The sequence below is a fragment of the Penicillium daleae genome (assembly GCF_028827525.1).
Source record: "Penicillium daleae strain IBT 16125 chromosome Unknown utg000006l_segment0_segment0, whole genome shotgun sequence".
NCBI classification, from domain to species: Eukaryota; Fungi; Ascomycota; class Eurotiomycetes; order Eurotiales; family Aspergillaceae; genus Penicillium; species Penicillium daleae.
The window spans coordinates 725,693-743,362 of NW_026623154.1; the positions used below are offsets into that span (position 1 = coordinate 725,693).

Sequence of the window (17,670 nt, forward strand, 5' to 3'; positions counted from 1 at the left end):
GAGACATATAATTTCACCGTCACCTTGCGATAGTAATCGAGAATACATTTTCCGCTACTGTTAACGAGACTTAGTTCGTTGTCCTCATGTCTCACCCAACCGCTACCGGGTTAAACACTACTAGTAGCAGTGGGGCTAGCGTTCCCGTTGAGGGCCCAAGAACTGGTTCGTTTGCACAACCTGTATCTCACCAAATCCACGAGTCCGAGTATTAATTGCCTGCTATAGGAATGGTTATCGTGTACGGCATTATTGGTGCTTTTGCAGCCATTTTCTTGCTTATTGTCATTACCGGCGCTGTCTGTTCCCGCCGCCATACCGGGCGGTATATACCTCGCCTGGTCGCTGGACGAACCCCGCAAATTAGAGCCGGAGATATAACACAAGCCACGCTCGCTGGGCGACCGAGACGAAGTAGAGCGAGAGGTATAGCGCAAATTGTACTAGACACCATCCCTATTGTCAAATTCAACAATGACGACGACGGGGTCGATGCCGCCAGGTGCGACGTGGAGATGATAGCTAACGGCCCTGCTAGCGAGCACTCTCCTTCCCGCTCCGAGTGCATCGCCAGCGTCGGCCAGTCTACCAGGTTGTATGAACCTGAGCTGGCAACCACCGAGGAGCCATCCAAGCAACCTACCACCCTGGCCGCCGATCGTGAGTCGAAGAAGGATGCAGCCCCTGACGAAGGTAACGTCTCCTGCCCAATCTGTACCGATGATTTCGTCAGGGGCCAGGACCTACGTGTCCTTACTTGCAACCACCAATTCCATCCGGAGTGCATTGACCCATGGCTCGTGAACTTTTCTGGCACTTGCCCTCTTTGGTAGGTTGTACTTCTGACTCTTAGAATGACAACTATATACCCTCAATAAATCGCAAAACTTCTAACTCCACCTACAGCCGCATTAATCTCAACCCTCCTAAGGCCGATAAAAAGGCCGAACAAGAAGGAGAGAATGCCGAGCAGCATGCCGACGAGAATGCTGCCACGGAGGAGTCCACCTCCACAATAGCTGACGGCACGCAGTCCCGCCACTCTCGCTATCGACTCACTAACTATCCCTACGGTCCATTGAACGTCCGGCGCATACACGATGCCACCGTTGAGGAACGTCTTGCTTCCTTGCGCCATATCCGTCAAGTCAGCCAACGGGAGGGTGCGGGCATCGAAGATACAACCGCACGACCAGGCCACAGCCGCTTGTCTAGTCCTTTCCTCAGGCATTTCCGAATCAGCACACGCCCCCACGACTTCGATGCTTCCAGCCCTGGTGTGAGCGATACCTCTACCCCGACTGTTCCACCGCCAGCCCATCTAGGGAGCCATTCAAATTTGGAATCCAGCTCATGACTCCTATCTGACAGGGCAATTCATTTTGCCTTCGTATTTGGCTTCAAAGACTTGGATTTGACCCCCCTGAAGGGAGGGGGGGGGGTGGGGTACGGGAGTGATGACTTTCCTGTTTAGGCGTTTGATTTGGAATCAATATATTATCGATGAGCCTATAGCGATTCAAGCCACGAGAAGAAAGTTTTTAATGCCCATTTATATGACTCTTCCTGTTCATTTTGCATGAAGCAAAAGGCGACGCTAAACGTCGTGTTTGATGGTGAAACACCTATAATATGGAGTAATGGCATTTCATAGCGATTCGTCTTATATGTGCAATCTAAAATAAACACTCTATTATACTGATTAGTATCGAATTGATTCAGGTTGGGCAAACATAAAAAATGTATTACGTCCCTCTATATCTTGTTTAAATGTAAATTTCCACTGATGAGCAAGCAGTTGGTCTAGAAGATATTGAATTGGCCTACGACCAGCAAGGCGTTCACGTAGAAGGGCCTGTCTAAGGTTATATAAATCCTTTGGTGTAATTAATAGAGTAGGATCAGTCTTTTTCATCACGCTGATAATCTGCCGTGGAGGGATACCCTCATTAAGAAGATTGGAGATAGTACTTCGCTGCTCTACAGTAATCGCACGTGCAGCTAGATGGGCAATCATATCGTCTTCAAGCTCATGATTATGGTCAAGATTACTTACTTTTATATAACACTTCTTATCTGAATTTTAGCACTTGATTTGCTGGCATATAAGAGAAACTTACATCCAATTCGCCTAGTACTAGTCTTCCGGCGCTTTGCCCCCTCCGGTGCATTGATACGATCGGTAGACTGGCAACCACGATCACAGCCAATACAGATATTTCTGTCTGCGTTTGATCTAATCGTAGTGATGGCGTAGCCTTGAGAAACTGCGTAGTTGCGGAGAGTTGAAAGCAATTCCTCACGGAAATCGTACGCTTGATCAAGTAGGGTTGCCATAGTGGAAATCGAGTACGAAATTAGGTGGGAGATTGAGTCAAATTTAGTTTCAAATAGTGAGTCAGATAGTGAGTGAAAAATATTGATAGGGTTTGGGTGGGCGGTAAGGCACGGATAATACCCCCTAGTAGACCCGAATAGGGCGTACACACAATCTCTCTGATTCAGTGATTGCTTCGACCTTATTAGGTATGATCTCTGATAGCTGCTCTAGATTTTCTACTACATGTTTTGGGAGGCAGTGGATTATCTACATAGGCGGTCTGAAAGTGAGGCCTGGTGTTGTTAAAACTTATGAGGTGTCACTGTGCAGTCACATCATTTGGGTGAGCGAACTGGTAGGTGGTAGAGCCTTGGCACGGGCGGTGCGATAAATCGGTCTCGATCGGCGCTAAGGCTTTTGCGTAGCCACTGTGGCAACACCGGAAACAGCATTTACTCAATTAGGACTTTGTGGGGCATTTGGTGGATAGACCGAATGAGTAGATAAGATTAATACATGAACTGACCTTTGAAGAAAATAAATGAAAACACCTGTGTTACGTGTAAAGAAATCGAAATTGAAGAAGCACGCTAAGATAACCTTTTCTTCTACCTACATGTGGAATACATAAAGGCCATGAAGTTCTACATTTCTAAAACTACCAAAAGCTCTAATTCCTTTACTTCAGACTAGTATTTCCGCCGTCTCGACAATGTCCCCCAAACCCACGTTCTTTTCGTGCACGGCTCCTGGCACCCGCCAGCGCACTTCGAGCGTGTGCGGCGCGTCTTTGAAGAGGCAGGCTATGAGACGAAATGCCCGCGGCAGCCTAGCGTGGGTAATTTGCTCCCCGTTAGCATGATGGATGACGCCAAGTGCATCACCGATGAGCTGGCTCGTCTAGTCGAGACCGAGGGCAAAGATGTTGCCGTGGTGGCGCATTCTTACGGCGGCATCGTTGCCACCGAAGGTGTCCAAGGACGCTCCAGCAAGGCTACTCGTGCGCAAGCGGGGCAAAAGGGCGGCGTCTTCCGCATTATTTACATTGCTGCTTTCCTCGTTCCTGTTGGGTCGAGTCTGTGTGACCCTCTTGGCGGTACGATTCCGCCATTCATTCCCGTGGATGTAAGTAAATGGCCATATGCATGCAGCAAGCACCTGGGACAAAGACTTTGTGCTTCATATCAATTACTTCAAAAGCTTTCCCACAATTTGCATAGTCAGTCTACTAATGAGACCTTACATCCAGTTACATCCAGGAACAAGAGATGTGCATCATGAGCAGCCCCCAGAAAATGTTCTATCATGACCTACCTCCAGCCGAACAGGAGCAATGGGCAGGCGAGATGCTGAAAAGCCCTGCCTCAACACAGGTCGCACCGATAACCTATGCAGCTTACAAGTTCCACCCTGTTTCGTATCTCTACTGCACTATTGACCAGGCCCTCCCATACGCAGTACAGAAAAGGATGGTCGGAACCATCAGTGAGCGGTATCGCATATCGTTTTGTACCGATGTCCTTCAGGCTAGTCACTCGCCATTCTTGAGTATGCCTGACAAGGTTCTTGCAGCAGTTGAGAGGCAGCTGGGAATTATGCCCAGGTAGGAGCACTTAATTACGAGGATAGGTGTCTAAACGACGGCCGAGGCTGTGCGATTCCGCTCTGCATAGTTAAATGTGGTGATAAATGTGGTAATACTGACTAGATTTTGCGGAATCCCAATGAACTAAAAAGCCTACACATTTAGTGGCCATGTATCTTCTCAGAAATTTGAACAGGTTTTATATATAAAGACAGCAGCCATGTGCGGAGTAGTCTTGATACAATGGATTTAAAGCGATGGAGCCTTAAATGCTCAGAACACTGAAGCAGTCTCCCAGAGACTTCTAATCCTGCCCCATGCGACGGGAAATATGTGGCTGATTAGATGTACAATAACTGCAGCTAGGGAGTTAAGCCCTCACTAGAGGAGAGGGGCATAAACGGATCGCACATATGTTCCGTATCTAGTTGCCTTCTTCAATAATCAGTTCCTGTGCTAAGGCGATCCATCACCTGCTCCAACCTCCTTCTTCTGGCTCTCATGCCTCACCTGGTTAACAGGCTTTCTACCCAGTACAACTAGATCCGTAATAAATTTATGTAACTCACGCTCTTCCTACCTGTACTCTTAAATCAAGGGGTGGAAATAATTAGAATTCAAATTTAGCTCTTTTCATTTCCCATAAGATATAGCTAAAAGGCACCTCGGATGGGAGTAGGTACAAAATGAAATAATTATTTGATGCCGTAGTTGGGACTGTCGTTCTGTTCTGAGCGCCTAGATTTTCGCATTGCTGGATGCTCATGTAGTCTTTGATTTAGGTGCCGGGATAATTTTTCCTCAGCGAAACTCTTCAAGAGAAACTTAAACAGGGTCAATAAGTATAAATAACCAAAATACCCCAATTCACCTTTCGAAGACCATCGGTCGCCCAGGTCAGTCTGTTCTTTCTTCATAATTATTCGCCTATTAGGTTGGTAGTCGCCCGGGTTGCGAAGGTGTTTGGTGGAGTCTCATAACCACGAGCAAACTTCGGCGACTTGGTAGGGGACCATGTTAGGGATTCATTCTAGGTCTACCGCCAGAATTAGGGCTGACACAAAGTGTTTTGATCACAGGAATGGCTTGATTTGGTCTAGCGGGCTCATGAAATGTGGCGGCTAAACCTAAACAAATATCCCTCACAGAGACTGAGATCGGCGGCGAAGCTTCAGAATCAATCCACGGAAGAATCTGCCCATATTACAAATATCACATAAGCTCATGCTTGAGCGCCAATCAGATACCCGTTGAACAGCCCTCGGAAGGAAAGGAATCGATCGGCCCACGGATAAGTTAACTTAGCTGTAGGTCAATGACGAATAGATAAGCTTGCCAGATAAAGCGGGGGATCATAAAGACGGTCTTTCATTCAAATGCTTCAGTGAAAATAGCTTCAGGCCCTTCACTTTGCGTGGTCACCATACACCGTAGTAGTGAGAAAGTGGCATCACTTTTTCTTTGCAGAATGGGACAGTTTGATCAGAGCGACAAATATACTTTCATTGAGCACACGGGTCGCCACGGTGGTGTGGGTCGCACTGGGCGGGGTTGTGTTCGGAGACACGTCGCCAACGAAAGCCTGCGAAAACGAGTTGCGCAACGCGCTACTCTTGCTCTACCTGTTGTTCGCGAACCCGTGTTCGTGAATCACGTAACGTCTGGAGACAGTGATTCTGATCGACAATGTTCGGATGAAGAAAGCCCCACACGGCCCGAAGATGAAAAACCGGTGTTCGATCGGCTGGGTATTTTGTCGTTGCCAATCGGCAAACCGTATGACGCAGAGCTGATTGAGCACATCTCCTCACGATTGTGGCCTGGCTTCCGCAATAGGTTCAGAGGGTCCGCAAACCCATTTCCTGCGTATTGGCTTCCCCGGACCGTTGAGAACCCCGCCTTGTACCAAGCGCTTCTATTTTCCGCCCTTTGTCATCTATCATCCCGGATGAGCCTGGCAGGACAGAAGCCGCGGAATAAGGGCGAGCTGATCGCTCTTGAAACGAAAGCTATCATGGCTACAAAGGAGCAGATTGACTGCTCCAGCGCGATTACGACCCCTGATCATCTCGAAGATCTATTGATGATTACCATATGCCTTGCCACAAATGTGCAGGACAGTGACCAGTCGATGGCTCGCGACCCATCACCTTTCTATCCTATCTTGGCGAGTGGCCGTTGGTTAGACACATACGGTGCTTTTGCTTGCCATAACGTTCATTGGAATGCTGTGCTGCAGCTCGTTGAGAAGCGGGGCGGTCTTCAAAAAATAAAATCTTTTGGTCTTCCATGGGTTATTTCCTGGTGAGTCCCCTTATCATCTATCCCTTTTCCTACTTAGTTGTCTATTTGATGTACCTAACTTCAGTAGCGCAGCATTGATCATGGCTTCCAGCACGCTCTCCCGGCCTCCATACCCAATGTTGGATGTTGGAGGAAAACCATGCACGATGAAAAAGTACGACGACTTTGTCCCGCAAAGTATATGGGAACCTACATGCCCGATGGGCCGTGGTTTCACGGTCCTCAACGACCTAGGCTTGGCTGATGAAGTTGTGAAAGTTTTCCTTGCCCTGGGAGATTTCTCTGCAACATTGGATGCATATTCTACGGGTCGAATCACTAATATCAACATGGACGACATGTTTGATAGCCGCGATGTCATGATGCACAGACTCTTGTCCCTGCCATCTCCCCACGATTTTGATGTGATGACCATGCAACAGCGCCTTTCATTTCCCACGTTATCTAACGAACGTACTGAAGCTAACGCCACTGTCGAAATATACTCGGTGTGTCGGTGGACGGCACAGTTATATGGTATCTTGGTGACATTTCCCATTCCTCGTTCGAAATACGCACGAGAGCTAGCTGCCTCTCGAGTCCAGGAGAGAATATCGCTTCTGCCGGGTGGGCTTAATAACCGTAAGTTATTACGACTGCTGCTATGGTGTTTAGTCGTTGCGGGAGCCTCGTCCTATGTGAAAGAGCAGCGAAAGTGGTTCCGCGCGAGAGTGATGGAAATAGTTGAAGATTTGAAGCTTCGGTCGTGGGATGAAGTTGAGAGGGTACTGCTGGATTTTGCTTGGGTTCCAAGCGTATGCAATCCTGCTGCGCGAGATTTGTGGTCAGAATCCTAGGTCTAAAAGGGGACCTTTCATAGAAAATGCATAGACAGCGGGTTATTTCGAGTTGTTGATTTATGGCTGAATCGCGAATTCCCGATGACGCTTAGTCTCGTATTACCTATTTACCGGATAACCAACCGACGCATATACTTGTACAAACTATCAGCCATGTTTGTCTCCCTGATCAAGCTAGAGCGCTGAGACGTGAGCTAGCGGCATGGGCTATTGGGCTCGCGACTGAAGGGCGTGGCTACATCGTCAATCGATCCGGCGACAGATATTATGGCACGTCGAAAATGGACGGAGTGACGCGTATTCGACTTTGGGAATCAGGTTTTACTGTAAGTATGGGCCAAACTGAAAACCTGGCCTTCCTAACGTGGATAGGATCTGGAATATTCGGTTTCGCTTCTCCGCTGCCCAGCCAATTTATTATGGCATACGACTTTTTGTTATTCCAATCAACATTGTCCGAGGTACCCCAAAAACAATGAATAATGAAGCTCAGGCTACTATCATTCGCCTGGGGAATTTTATTATTGTGTGCGGACCGAGTCTCATAGCACTCCTGTCCCTTGATGGCTTGTACGCACCAAAAGAAATCCCCCGGGTCGTGAAAGGGGGAAGGAAAAGTGGATATAGAGAGAGTGAGATATGTGATGCGCGCACATTTTGCTTTTCAGTTCTGGAAGATCAATTCAATTTCCTTGCTGCTACCAGGAATTCAACGAAGTGGATGGGCAGATAGGCATGGATAAGTCTCCCTTGCGTCTTGTTGATCAATACGGCAAATTCCGAATTCATGATTTGTTGTTTGTTTGCTAATGAAAAGATGCATACTTTTAAGCACATGTCCTGTTTATTATTCGTGCTGCACCGGTACCAACACCATATTGACGGCCTCGGACAAAGCATATCCATTGGGTATCTTTTGATTTATAAATAGGCATTGAAAATGGAGTGTTGGCGTGGTTTATGCCAAGGCTTTACTGGCCTAATCTCTCGAGAAAAGAGGCCTGCCCTGCAAATTGTGAGTTCTCTGACACAATTCTAATATTCGACAAGGAGCATAATTTACAAACATGTACCATCAGGGCTCTCCATTTAACGTGCGAGAAGAAGCCGGGTTCATATCAGTTTGCAGAACAAAGTCAGTTCAACGCTTTGATCCTACGGTACATCAAAGAGTCTAACGACTTTGGCAATAGTGAACCTCATCCAGATGAGTCCTTGAATATGAGCAAAACGGAGAAGGAAGTCAGGATAACAGCGAAAATTCCATCAACAACCTCCGGATCAGACCTCTCGGTCGGAGTTATCAAAATAGACAGTCCCAGACCCACCGAAGGTCCGATACCTACGCAATTGACACCTCTCTCTAGGCAAGCAAAGAAAGACCTCAAGAGATACGAGGGTCTCTTTGACAAAGCCCGCTCCAAGAAGCGAGCATGTTCATTTTCTGGTTGCGTTCAGAATAAGAGCGTTATCATCCGTTCTAGTCCGTGAAAAGAGCTTTTGGGATAAGATGTACCACAACAACGGTAATTGAGAGGCGGTTAAGGACACCATGTTTAGTCATCTCCTTGGAACACTTTTTATGTCTTCTTTTCTGCAGTAGACCATGATATTAACGTATTTCGTAGGCTGACGCATGTTCACACCTGTGGCACCGTTAGTGTTTTCACCAGACGACACGGAAGACCAGTTATATCTCACAAACAAGATATTTCTTGGTTGCTAATCCCATTCACATTGGCTTCTTATTGAATTTCAACTTTGTGTACACCCGAATGCTGGTCATGAATAGACCGACACCCCGAGATTTGTTAGGGACGAGATGGCTTTGTGTTCGTTCGGCTCTCCAGAGAGGATTATGATGCGCTTCAGCCAAAGAATGTAGCTCAGGGTGACTTGGTATGATTCCTGATCAACTATGTCCACATTGGGCTTCATATTCTTGTCAATCCAGCAGGATCACTGATTCCATAATCCCGATTCCCTACTTGTCTTGGCGTTCTTTGGAGCATTCTTTTGTTGTGAAACTCGCGAACCAAATTTCGCGAAAAATCCAACGCCACTCTCAAGAGACAGTCAAAATTTTATAAAAGGCGGCTAGTATCCCGTTAATCCAGAGCATCTACATGAACTTTGACCTTTGATTAATAGCAAAGCACTGTTATCATCGACCAACAATTACCATCTTTTTTCCTCTCTTTCATTAAGAATTCGCGATCTGCAATTTGTCGAGAAGGTTTTTGATTGCCCGACAAGATGCTGTTTTACTTAATTCTGGTATTGGTTGCAACGGTTGATGCGACCCGTGTGCTGGACAAACACCACCTAGATGCTCCCACGGCGGATTCACTAGGGTGCAGTGTCCCAGGAAAACAGAACTTGTCAAAAGCTGGAAGGGCTGTCTACTTCTTGACCAATAGCGAGGTGAATTCTGTGGCTTGCATACCTATCGCTTCCGATGGCACCCTTTTCGAAGGCAGCTCAACAATTACCGGTGGCAACGGGTCCAGCAGCATTAGCAGTGAAACGGGCCTTGCTGCTGGCCCTGATGCTCTGAGCTCACAAGGTGCTTTGACTATATGTGGCAACGTAAGTGCGATCATTTATACGCCTTAAATGATTTTCGGAGTGAATAACAAATATATTAGTATCTTTTTGCTGTGAATCCTGGTTCCAACACTTTAAGTATGATGCAAATATCCCAGGATGATCCAACAAACCTAGTCCTTCTAGGAGAGCCGGCAACAATTCCTGGTGACTTTCCGAACACTATTGCGGCTTCCTTGAAAAACAATTTAGTATGCGTTGGCACGACAGGTGCTAGAGCGGGCATTTCCTGCGCATCGTTCTCTGGAACTGGATTAAGCGAGTTCGACCAGCTACGACCACTCAATTTACACCAGACAACACCACCTATTGGGACTTTCAACACGATCTCGCAAACCTTCTTTTCTGAAGATGAGACGAGACTGTTTGTTACTGTGAAAGGCAATCCTACTCAGAATACGACTGGTTTTTTTTCGGTATTTCCTATCATGGAAACCAGCGGAAAATCCCGTGCCCTTGCTTTAAGGGATTTCCAAAGCTCACCAAACGGAACAGCTGTTCTTTTTGGCTCTGTGCAAATCCCTGGAACATCCAGGATATTTGTGACGGATGCCGCTTTTGGCGGTGCGGTGCTGACTCTCGATTCAGCCGGGAATCATGTTTCACTTTTAGCTAAGCAACAAATTGATGGGCAACAAGCCACATGCTGGGCGGCGTTCTCCAAGGAACAGGGAACTGTGTTTGTGACGGATGTCGGTGTCAATCGTCTTATTGAAATGAGTAGTGTCAATGCGGAAGTTATCTCAACGGTTGATCTCACCAACGGTGATCCTGGTCTCATCGACCTCCAAGCTGTTGGGGAATTTGTCTATGCACTCTCACCTGGAAATGGCACTACGGAACCTGCGATTACAGTGATCGACATTCACCGCAAACAGCAAATCCAGCACTTTCAAGTGAGCCACCTTGGTGCTAGCAAGAGCTCTCAGGGGCTGGCTATCTTCGAGTGATTCTCACATACAGACGGTTACCGCGATTCTTGGAGAGCTTAATTCTTTGGGCGAACATAATAAGTCCAGTGCCACCATTGCCATTTGTTTCCCTTCAGGGCAGAGTCTCTTTGTTGGTCGAGATCCGATTTAGGTAGATTGCAGCTTTATAATTTTTAATGAAGTTATACTAGTCGAGTTAGGAGTTTTCAGCATCGACAGCCCCCTAGAATCTATAGCCGCTGTCACAGAAGCATAAATTGGCGCGCCACTACTCATTTCCTAACATGGATTGAGTATTTATATTATTCCCTTTGCAGTGAATCTCAGAATTCGTCTAGTGGTCATTCTCATAGCTGTCGGCAAATTCAGGATACGATAATGGCCAATTGTTTGCGTCTCGATCTGTTTATTGAAGCTCTTGATCCATTCTAAACCCAGGTTTTTTTTTCGCATGTAGCGTTAACCCAGTCCGTTAGTGCTTGGCTGTTTGGTACCTCAATAAGGAGTGCTATTGACCCTTAGTCATTAACGCCCTGGGTCATTAACCCATCATCGTATCTCTTTTCACATCCAGAACAAGCAACAGCTGTCACAAATTCAGCAGCCTTTGCTAACACCGCGGACCGACAAAGTCACTCGGGAGGCAAAGACCAAGAAACGATCGATGATCGGGTTCGCTAACAAGCCTGTTCTACGGGCGAGCCTACCAGGTTACACTGGCTAGTCGTTTCTCCTTCTCGAAACAGACGTTGCTGCCATCCAACCCTGCTTGAGCTCACTTGCACATCACAAAGGAACTGGATTCGTGGGTCAAAGCCCAAATTATAGAATAACTTTAGGCCTAATATATACTCCCCCTAATAATATTAAGTATATTCTATATACTTAAAGTTAAAGCTAAGGTTAAAGCGGATAGTCCTCTTAAGGCAAGTCAATTATAATCTACTTCTGACCTAGGCTTAGTAAGACTCTAGATACTAAGAGAGTTCGTGTAGGTTCGACTCGGTAGTAATATAGATAGTATTATCTAGGCTTACCCGCTAAGAAAGGGGCGGCTAGGCACATTGAAGATTGATTTGTATGAGAGTTGAACCTGATGTGTCAATATCAAGGCATTCTGTAATTGAACTTCATTCCGCGAAATAAGCTGAAATAAACTCGGCCATACAGTGTATTAATATTACTAAGTATAAGGTGCGAGAGAAATAGAATCTTGTAAGAATAAGATAGGACTATGGAAGGACTCGTTAGATGCCGGTCGTGCTCGAATAATGGCTAATAGTCAACACTGATAGCACCGCGCAATGCATTGCTACGGAATCGTGTAATGTACAAGGCCCTTTCCCAATCAGTCATCTGAAACCCGAAATGACATCTGTCGTGATTAATAACGAGAAACTCTCTAATCGCTATTCGCAAAGGACACGGCCCAACAAAACAAGACAAGACCTATTCCAGCTTCGATCTCATACCCAGATCAAAGGGTCAACCCACACTCTTTCCCATCACACTATCTATACAAGCTCTAACCCACAAGCCATCCGACTATGAAAAGCAGTTCTTCGCAAATCTCAAAGCTTCCGCCCAATCTTCTGCTCAACAGCAATCTTCAACTCCTCCCCAGTAGGCATAGTAACCACACTCCCCCTACGACGCCGAGACTCAATCTCCGACCTGATTTCAGCAACGGCCTCATCAAAGTCGCGCTCCGGGTCATTCGGCAGACCCAGTGTTGGCGGGCGCAAGGTCTCCTGGCTCATTGTGCGCGGGATGTGAGGCCGGTTGCGGCGCTTAAGCTGGCCGACTAGATACGCCTTCACTGGGGAGAAGGAGGCGAAGGCGAGGAGGGAAGACGCGGTGCCGATGATACCGTAGAAGTAGACGCGGGACCAAACGGTCATTGAGTCAGCAAAGCCGAGAAGGATGAAGGGGAGTACGGCGAAGCCGAGCGTGAGTTGGGTTGCTAGCCAGCTGGCGATATCGTAGTACCGCTTGTAGGGGGTTGGCTTGGTGCCGTCAGGGGTGAGGAAGAAGGGGCGCACGTAGCGGCGGAAGTCTGTGAGGTATCAGCATTAGATCCAAGGCAGAGACAATTGTTATATCAGGTGGAAATGCCGTGGAAGGAGTGAAGTCATACTCTTTGCAACGGTTTGGACGAAGGAGCCCAGTATAAAGGTCAGGTAGTAGCCCGGATAGAAGCCATGCCACAGAGCGCTGGTCGCAAAGGTAGCCATGCTAGCGCGGAAGCCCGGCTTCTTGCCCTTGGGGGTGACACGCAGGTAGACATAGCTGCGCAGCCAGTGGTTGGTGTTCTTGTTCCAGCTGCCGAGGTAACCATATGAGTTCTGGGCGGTCTCAAGACTGTAAGGATCAATGTTCTCGAGGCGGTTCCAGAAGACTCTGCCTGATTTGGCATCGAATCCATTGTATCCCATACCGGAGAGGATACAAGCACCCTCAGTCAGAGACCACACACCGTAATACTTCAGCCGTGTGGTAAAGGCGAGCATGTATAAGGCGAAAACACGGCTAGGGAAGGAGAATTTTAGGAATTCATCGGACAAAGCAAATTCCGTAGTGAACCACCCTCCCAGCTTCAGGAAGGCGAAGATCCAGAAAAGACCGATGGCGGCTTTCTTGGCAGCAGGAGTGCCGCTGCGCGGATCTTGCGCTTCTTCCTGGTTAGAGGGACCTTGGCTGGGTCTGTGCCTGGGGGGACATCGAACAGGGTTGTGTCCAGCCAGCGGCGGTAGTCGACGTACTCGAATGACGGACCAGCAAAGAGCGATGGGAAGAACAAGACGTAGCCCAGGTAGTTGAAAATGCTGGGGAATTCGGTGATCGCAGAGTACTTTTGCGCATCCGATAGCTGCTCCTGAGGGAGACGACCGTCATGGATGTTCCAGCAGAAGGAATGAAGTTTCATGACCAGCACCATCTGCGCTCCTGTGATATCCACTGCCTGCGCGTCATCGAGGATTTGGCGGTAGATATGGTTGATCGACATGTGGCCCATGAGAAAGATGAACCCAATCCAGGGCATCAACGAGCCATCCACATAGTAGGCAATGGCATAGGTGCCGGCTGCGCTGTAAAGAAGTGTACGCAGGCCATCCCAGAGGTCGAAAAGACCGACAAGGTAGAAGAGCGAGACACCGATAATGAACGCATTCTTTTTCCAAGGCTGGGCGTCGGGGATCCGTTTCAGCAAGGCGGCGAGTGGATAGGAGAGCAGGAATGAACCGATCAGCTTGACTAAAAAGGAGCGTTAGAAGCTTCGACTCGAGGCTGAGCAAGCTGTGAGAAGAGAACACGTACGCTCATCCACCGAGGCGCCGGTAAGCTGAGCAGAGTAGCTAAACACTGCGGAGAGGTAGGTCAGTCCGAGGTCCAACAGCTATGGTAGCTTCACAGGGAGAAAATATGGAGGAACGAACAAGCGTCTACATAGGGCAACATGGTGTCGACCCAGATAGAAGACCAGTGTTCAGGAGAAAAGAACGCATGCAAGCTGGTAAAGAAGAAATGCAAGAGCGGAACAAGAAAAAGACGTCGACAGATCGACAGGTGAGGACGTCATGTGGAAAAGCGGACGCGCCCCAACATTCGACCACCTCGTCCTTCTCCACCCCCCCCCCGCGGGCAAGACACCAACCACCGAGATCAGCTGCAACCTCCTTCCAGCTTTGTCCTCTTCCTTTCTCTGCCGTCGATCGCCCGCGCCAGGGCGCATTCTCTATCCATCATGGACGTCGTCGCGGCCGTCTCGGGCTACATCTCCAAGATGGTGACGGCCGGCGAGTCGGCTTCAGGGTCATCATCCACCAAGATGAAAATCCTGCTTTTGGATAGTGAGACAGTGGGACTTGCGCTTGACTAAACCATTGCCGGATACGATAGACTAATCGCTGTTCATCCAGGTCTCCATTGTTTCGACCGCCATCACTCAATCCGCCCTCCTGAACCATGAAGTCTACCTCATTGACCGCCTGGACAACGCCGCGCGCGAGAAGATGCGCCATCTGCGATGCCTGTGCTTTGTGCGACCTTCCCCGAACTCGATCCAGCTCCTTATCGATGAGCTTCGAGAGCCCAAGTACGGCGAATATTACATCTACCTAAGCAACATCATCCGCAAGTCCTCTCTCGAGCGACTTGCCGAGGCAGACAGTCACGAAGTCGTGCAATGTGTGCAGGAACAATTTGCAGATTTCCTCGTCATAAACCCGGATCTATGTACTCTAAATCTCGGATTCCCACTTTCCCGACTATGGAGCCATTCGCCGGATCTATGGAATCCGGACGCGTTGCAGCGGGCCACCGAGGGAACTCTGGCTCTGCTGCTATCGCTGAAAAAGAACCCCTTGATCCGTTACGAGAAGAACAGCCTCCTGGCTCGGAAACTGGCGACGGAAGTTCGATACCATATCACGCAGGAGGAGCAGTTGTTTAATTTCCGCCGGACGGACACGCCGCCCATCTTGCTTATTCTGGACCGTCGTGATGACCCTATCACACCGCTGCTTTCACAATGGACATACCAGGCCATGGTGCACGAGCTTCTCGGCATCAATAACGGACGAGTCGACTTGCACGATGTACCGGACATCCGGCCGGAGTTGCAGGAGATTGTTCTCGCTCAAGACCAAGACCCCTTCTTCAAGAAGAACATGTATCAAAATTTTGGCGACCTGGGACAGAACATCAAGGAATATGTGGAGCAATACCAGGTCAAGACGCAAAGCAATATGGATATCGATTCCATTGCCGACATGAAGCGGTTTGTGGAGGACTATCCAGAATTCCGCAAGCTCTCTGGCAACGTGAGCAAGCACGTCACTCTGGTGGGCGAACTGAGTCGACGAGTTGGTGAGGATAATTTGTTGGATGTGAGTGAGTTGGAGCAGAGCTTGGCCTGTACTGATAACCACTCCAATGACCTCAAGGTATGTTGTGCTTCAGGGATTCGGATTACGTCGATGCTAATCGATCTTGCAGTCACTTCAACGGATTATCCAGTTACCAAATGTCCCTGCGGATAGCAAAGTACGCCTGGTAGCTCTTTATGGGCTTCGCTACGAGAGCCATCCCAACAACTCTCTCCCAGTCCTGCTCGACTTGCTCGTCACCGCTGGCAATGTTCCCTCCCACCGCGTCAACATAATCTCCAAGCTCCTCGCCTATCATCACTCTCTCCAAGCTCCACCCGTGGCCGGTGGCTTTACTGATCTATTCGAATCAACCTCTTTCTTTTCAGGCGCCAGAGACCGATTCAAGGGTCTCAAGGGCGTCGAGAATGTATACACCCAACATTCCCCGCGACTAGAGGTGACCCTCCAAAATCTTATCAAAGGTCGTCTGAAAGAGCTGCAGTATCCGTTCCTCGAAGGCAGCGGGCATACCCGGGACAAGCCACAGGATATCATCATTTTCATGGTCGGTGGCACCACGTACGAGGAGGCCAAGATGGTGGCGCAGGTCAATGCCAGCTCCCCCGGTGTGCGCGTCATTCTGAGCGGTACTAGTATTCACAACAGTACCACGTTCCTCGAAGAAGTGGACGATGCCGTTGGCAGCTGGCCAGAGTCTGGTCCCACGACAGCTGCTGGACGGCTGCGGAGGGAGGTTGGGCGCTAGGTAATGGGCATTAAGCGCTGTAGATGTTTCCCTGGTGGGACCTAGTATATGATAATGTCACTCATCTTTACCATTGGATTCATGAAAACATCGAATATCTCCTAAGCTAATCGTTGTATTCTTCGAAGCGTCCATATGCATGGATTACATACTCCGTCTGGTGTTGGGTGGGTCTCCCCGGACAATGCGGGAGATTTCCACCGCCCATTCCCCTCGTTCTCTCATCGCCTTCACCTGCCTACCTGCAAATGGAGCAATACTCCCCTCCAAAAGGGGGACCCGCTTCTCCTATCGCGTCTCGCGAGCCGCGACTGCATCTTCCGTCAACGACTGACCCCCCAGGCCCACAGAATCCCCCCAAGCCCCTCGTATGGTTGGTAAGTGCACCTCCCCCACTCTACAGCTCATACGCAAGCTCCAACGACTGACCCTGCATGTTATGTCAAGATCTTCGGAGCAACAGGCCACATGGGCCGCTCTCTGGTCAAAAATGCCCTATCCCGCAACGACCTCGTCGCCGCCGTGGGCCGTACGTACGAGAATAGCCCCGAATGCATGAAAGAGCTGGAAGCTGAGCACGAAAACTGCCTCGGCCTCCTCTGCGACGTGCGCGCCCGCGAAACAGTCAAGCGCGTCATCGACCGGACAATCGCACGCTTCGGCCGCATCGATGTAATCGCCAATTGCTCCGGCTACGGCGTGATCGGCGCCTGCGAGGACCAAGACGAGTTCGACATTCGCAATCAATTCGAGACAAATTTCACCGGCACGTTGAATATGATTCAGCTGTCATTGCCGCATTTTCGGGAACGGCGCGCCGGTCGGTATTTGATTTTCAGCTCGACGTCTGGTGCGCTGGGTGTGCCGGGGTTGGGACCTTATTGTGCGTCCAAGTATGCGGTTGAAGGGTTGATGGAGAGTATGCTGTATGAAGTGGATAGCTTCAATATTAAGGGGACGCTCGTTGAGCCGGGTCATATGCGCCGCGATGATATTGGTGATTTGGTCTCCCCATCCATCATGGCTGCTAACTCCTCCGAACACAATCTCTCCTCGCCGCTGCCGCTGTACGGACATTTCTTGGTGAAACCGCCCAGCGAGCCGTATAACACCCCGACATCCCCCGCGGCACATGCGAGACGCATGCTAATGTGGCTGGGGGATAAGCAGCCTGCTTCAGCAGTCAAGGCAGCCCATCTTGTTTGGGAGCTTGGGCATTGCTCGTACCCTCCGTTGCGGTTGATTCTGGGGACTTATGCGGTGGAGAGTATTCGGGATCGCTTGAAGTGTATCATTGAGGAGATTGAGGATTGGAAGCATCTCAGTTTCCCGCTGGGAGAGACGCAGCCTGTGGCTGGGAATCGGGACAAGTCTGTGCCTGCTGAGGGGGCTGAGGGCGGAACGGGGTGAAGTGTTGCACGACGATGATTCTGTCGGACTTGACAT

The 17,670-nt window shown here is 49.0% G+C and overlaps 7 protein-coding genes across 7 annotated transcripts; 6 read left to right on the forward strand and 1 right to left on the reverse strand.

Moving 5' to 3' along the window:
• Nucleotides 1-230: 230 nt before the first annotated feature.
• On the forward strand, nucleotides 231-1,357 carry N7458_006035 (RING-H2 finger protein; the record flags this gene model as incomplete). The annotated part of the gene is made up of 2 exons (XM_056909417.1): nucleotides 231-829; nucleotides 907-1,357. The coding sequence occupies 2 exons, from the start codon at nucleotides 231-233 to the stop codon at nucleotides 1,355-1,357; spliced, it is 1,050 nt and encodes a 349-aa protein (XP_056765121.1).
• A 1,821-nt stretch (nucleotides 1,358-3,178) lies between these two features.
• Nucleotides 3,179-3,927, forward strand: N7458_006036 (alpha/beta hydrolase; the record flags this gene model as incomplete). Its single annotated transcript, XM_056909418.1, has 2 exons — nucleotides 3,179-3,445; nucleotides 3,580-3,927. 2 exons carry the CDS (start codon nucleotides 3,179-3,181, stop codon nucleotides 3,925-3,927), a joined length of 615 nt encoding a protein of 204 aa, XP_056765122.1.
• Nucleotides 3,928-5,373: 1,446 nt separating this feature from the next.
• N7458_006037 (uncharacterized protein) lies at nucleotides 5,374-7,045 on the forward strand (the record flags this gene model as incomplete). The annotated part of the gene is made up of 2 exons (XM_056909419.1): nucleotides 5,374-6,209; nucleotides 6,247-7,045. The coding sequence occupies 2 exons, from the start codon at nucleotides 5,374-5,376 to the stop codon at nucleotides 7,043-7,045; spliced, it is 1,635 nt and encodes a 544-aa protein (XP_056765123.1).
• Nucleotides 7,046-9,304: 2,259 nt separating this feature from the next.
• N7458_006038 (uncharacterized protein) lies at nucleotides 9,305-10,605 on the forward strand (the record flags this gene model as incomplete). Its single annotated transcript, XM_056909420.1, has 2 exons — nucleotides 9,305-9,637; nucleotides 9,754-10,605. The coding sequence occupies 2 exons, from the start codon at nucleotides 9,305-9,307 to the stop codon at nucleotides 10,603-10,605; spliced, it is 1,185 nt and encodes a 394-aa protein (XP_056765124.1).
• A 1,553-nt stretch (nucleotides 10,606-12,158) lies between these two features.
• Nucleotides 12,159-14,046, reverse strand: N7458_006039 (lysophospholipid acyltransferase; the record flags this gene model as incomplete). Its single annotated transcript, XM_056909421.1, is given in 5 exon segments — nucleotides 12,159-12,643; nucleotides 12,725-13,265; nucleotides 13,280-13,842; nucleotides 13,906-13,950; nucleotides 14,025-14,046. The coding sequence occupies 5 exon segments, from the start codon at nucleotides 14,044-14,046 to the stop codon at nucleotides 12,159-12,161; spliced, it is 1,656 nt and encodes a 551-aa protein (XP_056765125.1).
• Nucleotides 14,047-14,332: 286 nt separating this feature from the next.
• On the forward strand, nucleotides 14,333-16,224 carry N7458_006040 (Sec1 family protein; the record flags this gene model as incomplete). Its single annotated transcript, XM_056909422.1, has 3 exons — nucleotides 14,333-14,446; nucleotides 14,508-15,533; nucleotides 15,586-16,224. The coding sequence occupies 3 exons, from the start codon at nucleotides 14,333-14,335 to the stop codon at nucleotides 16,222-16,224; spliced, it is 1,779 nt and encodes a 592-aa protein (XP_056765126.1).
• A 248-nt stretch (nucleotides 16,225-16,472) lies between these two features.
• Nucleotides 16,473-17,634, forward strand: N7458_006041 (SDR family oxidoreductase; the record flags this gene model as incomplete). The annotated part of the gene is made up of 2 exons (XM_056909423.1): nucleotides 16,473-16,601; nucleotides 16,672-17,634. 2 exons carry the CDS (start codon nucleotides 16,473-16,475, stop codon nucleotides 17,632-17,634), a joined length of 1,092 nt encoding a protein of 363 aa, XP_056765127.1.
• Nucleotides 17,635-17,670: the final 36 nt, after the last annotated feature.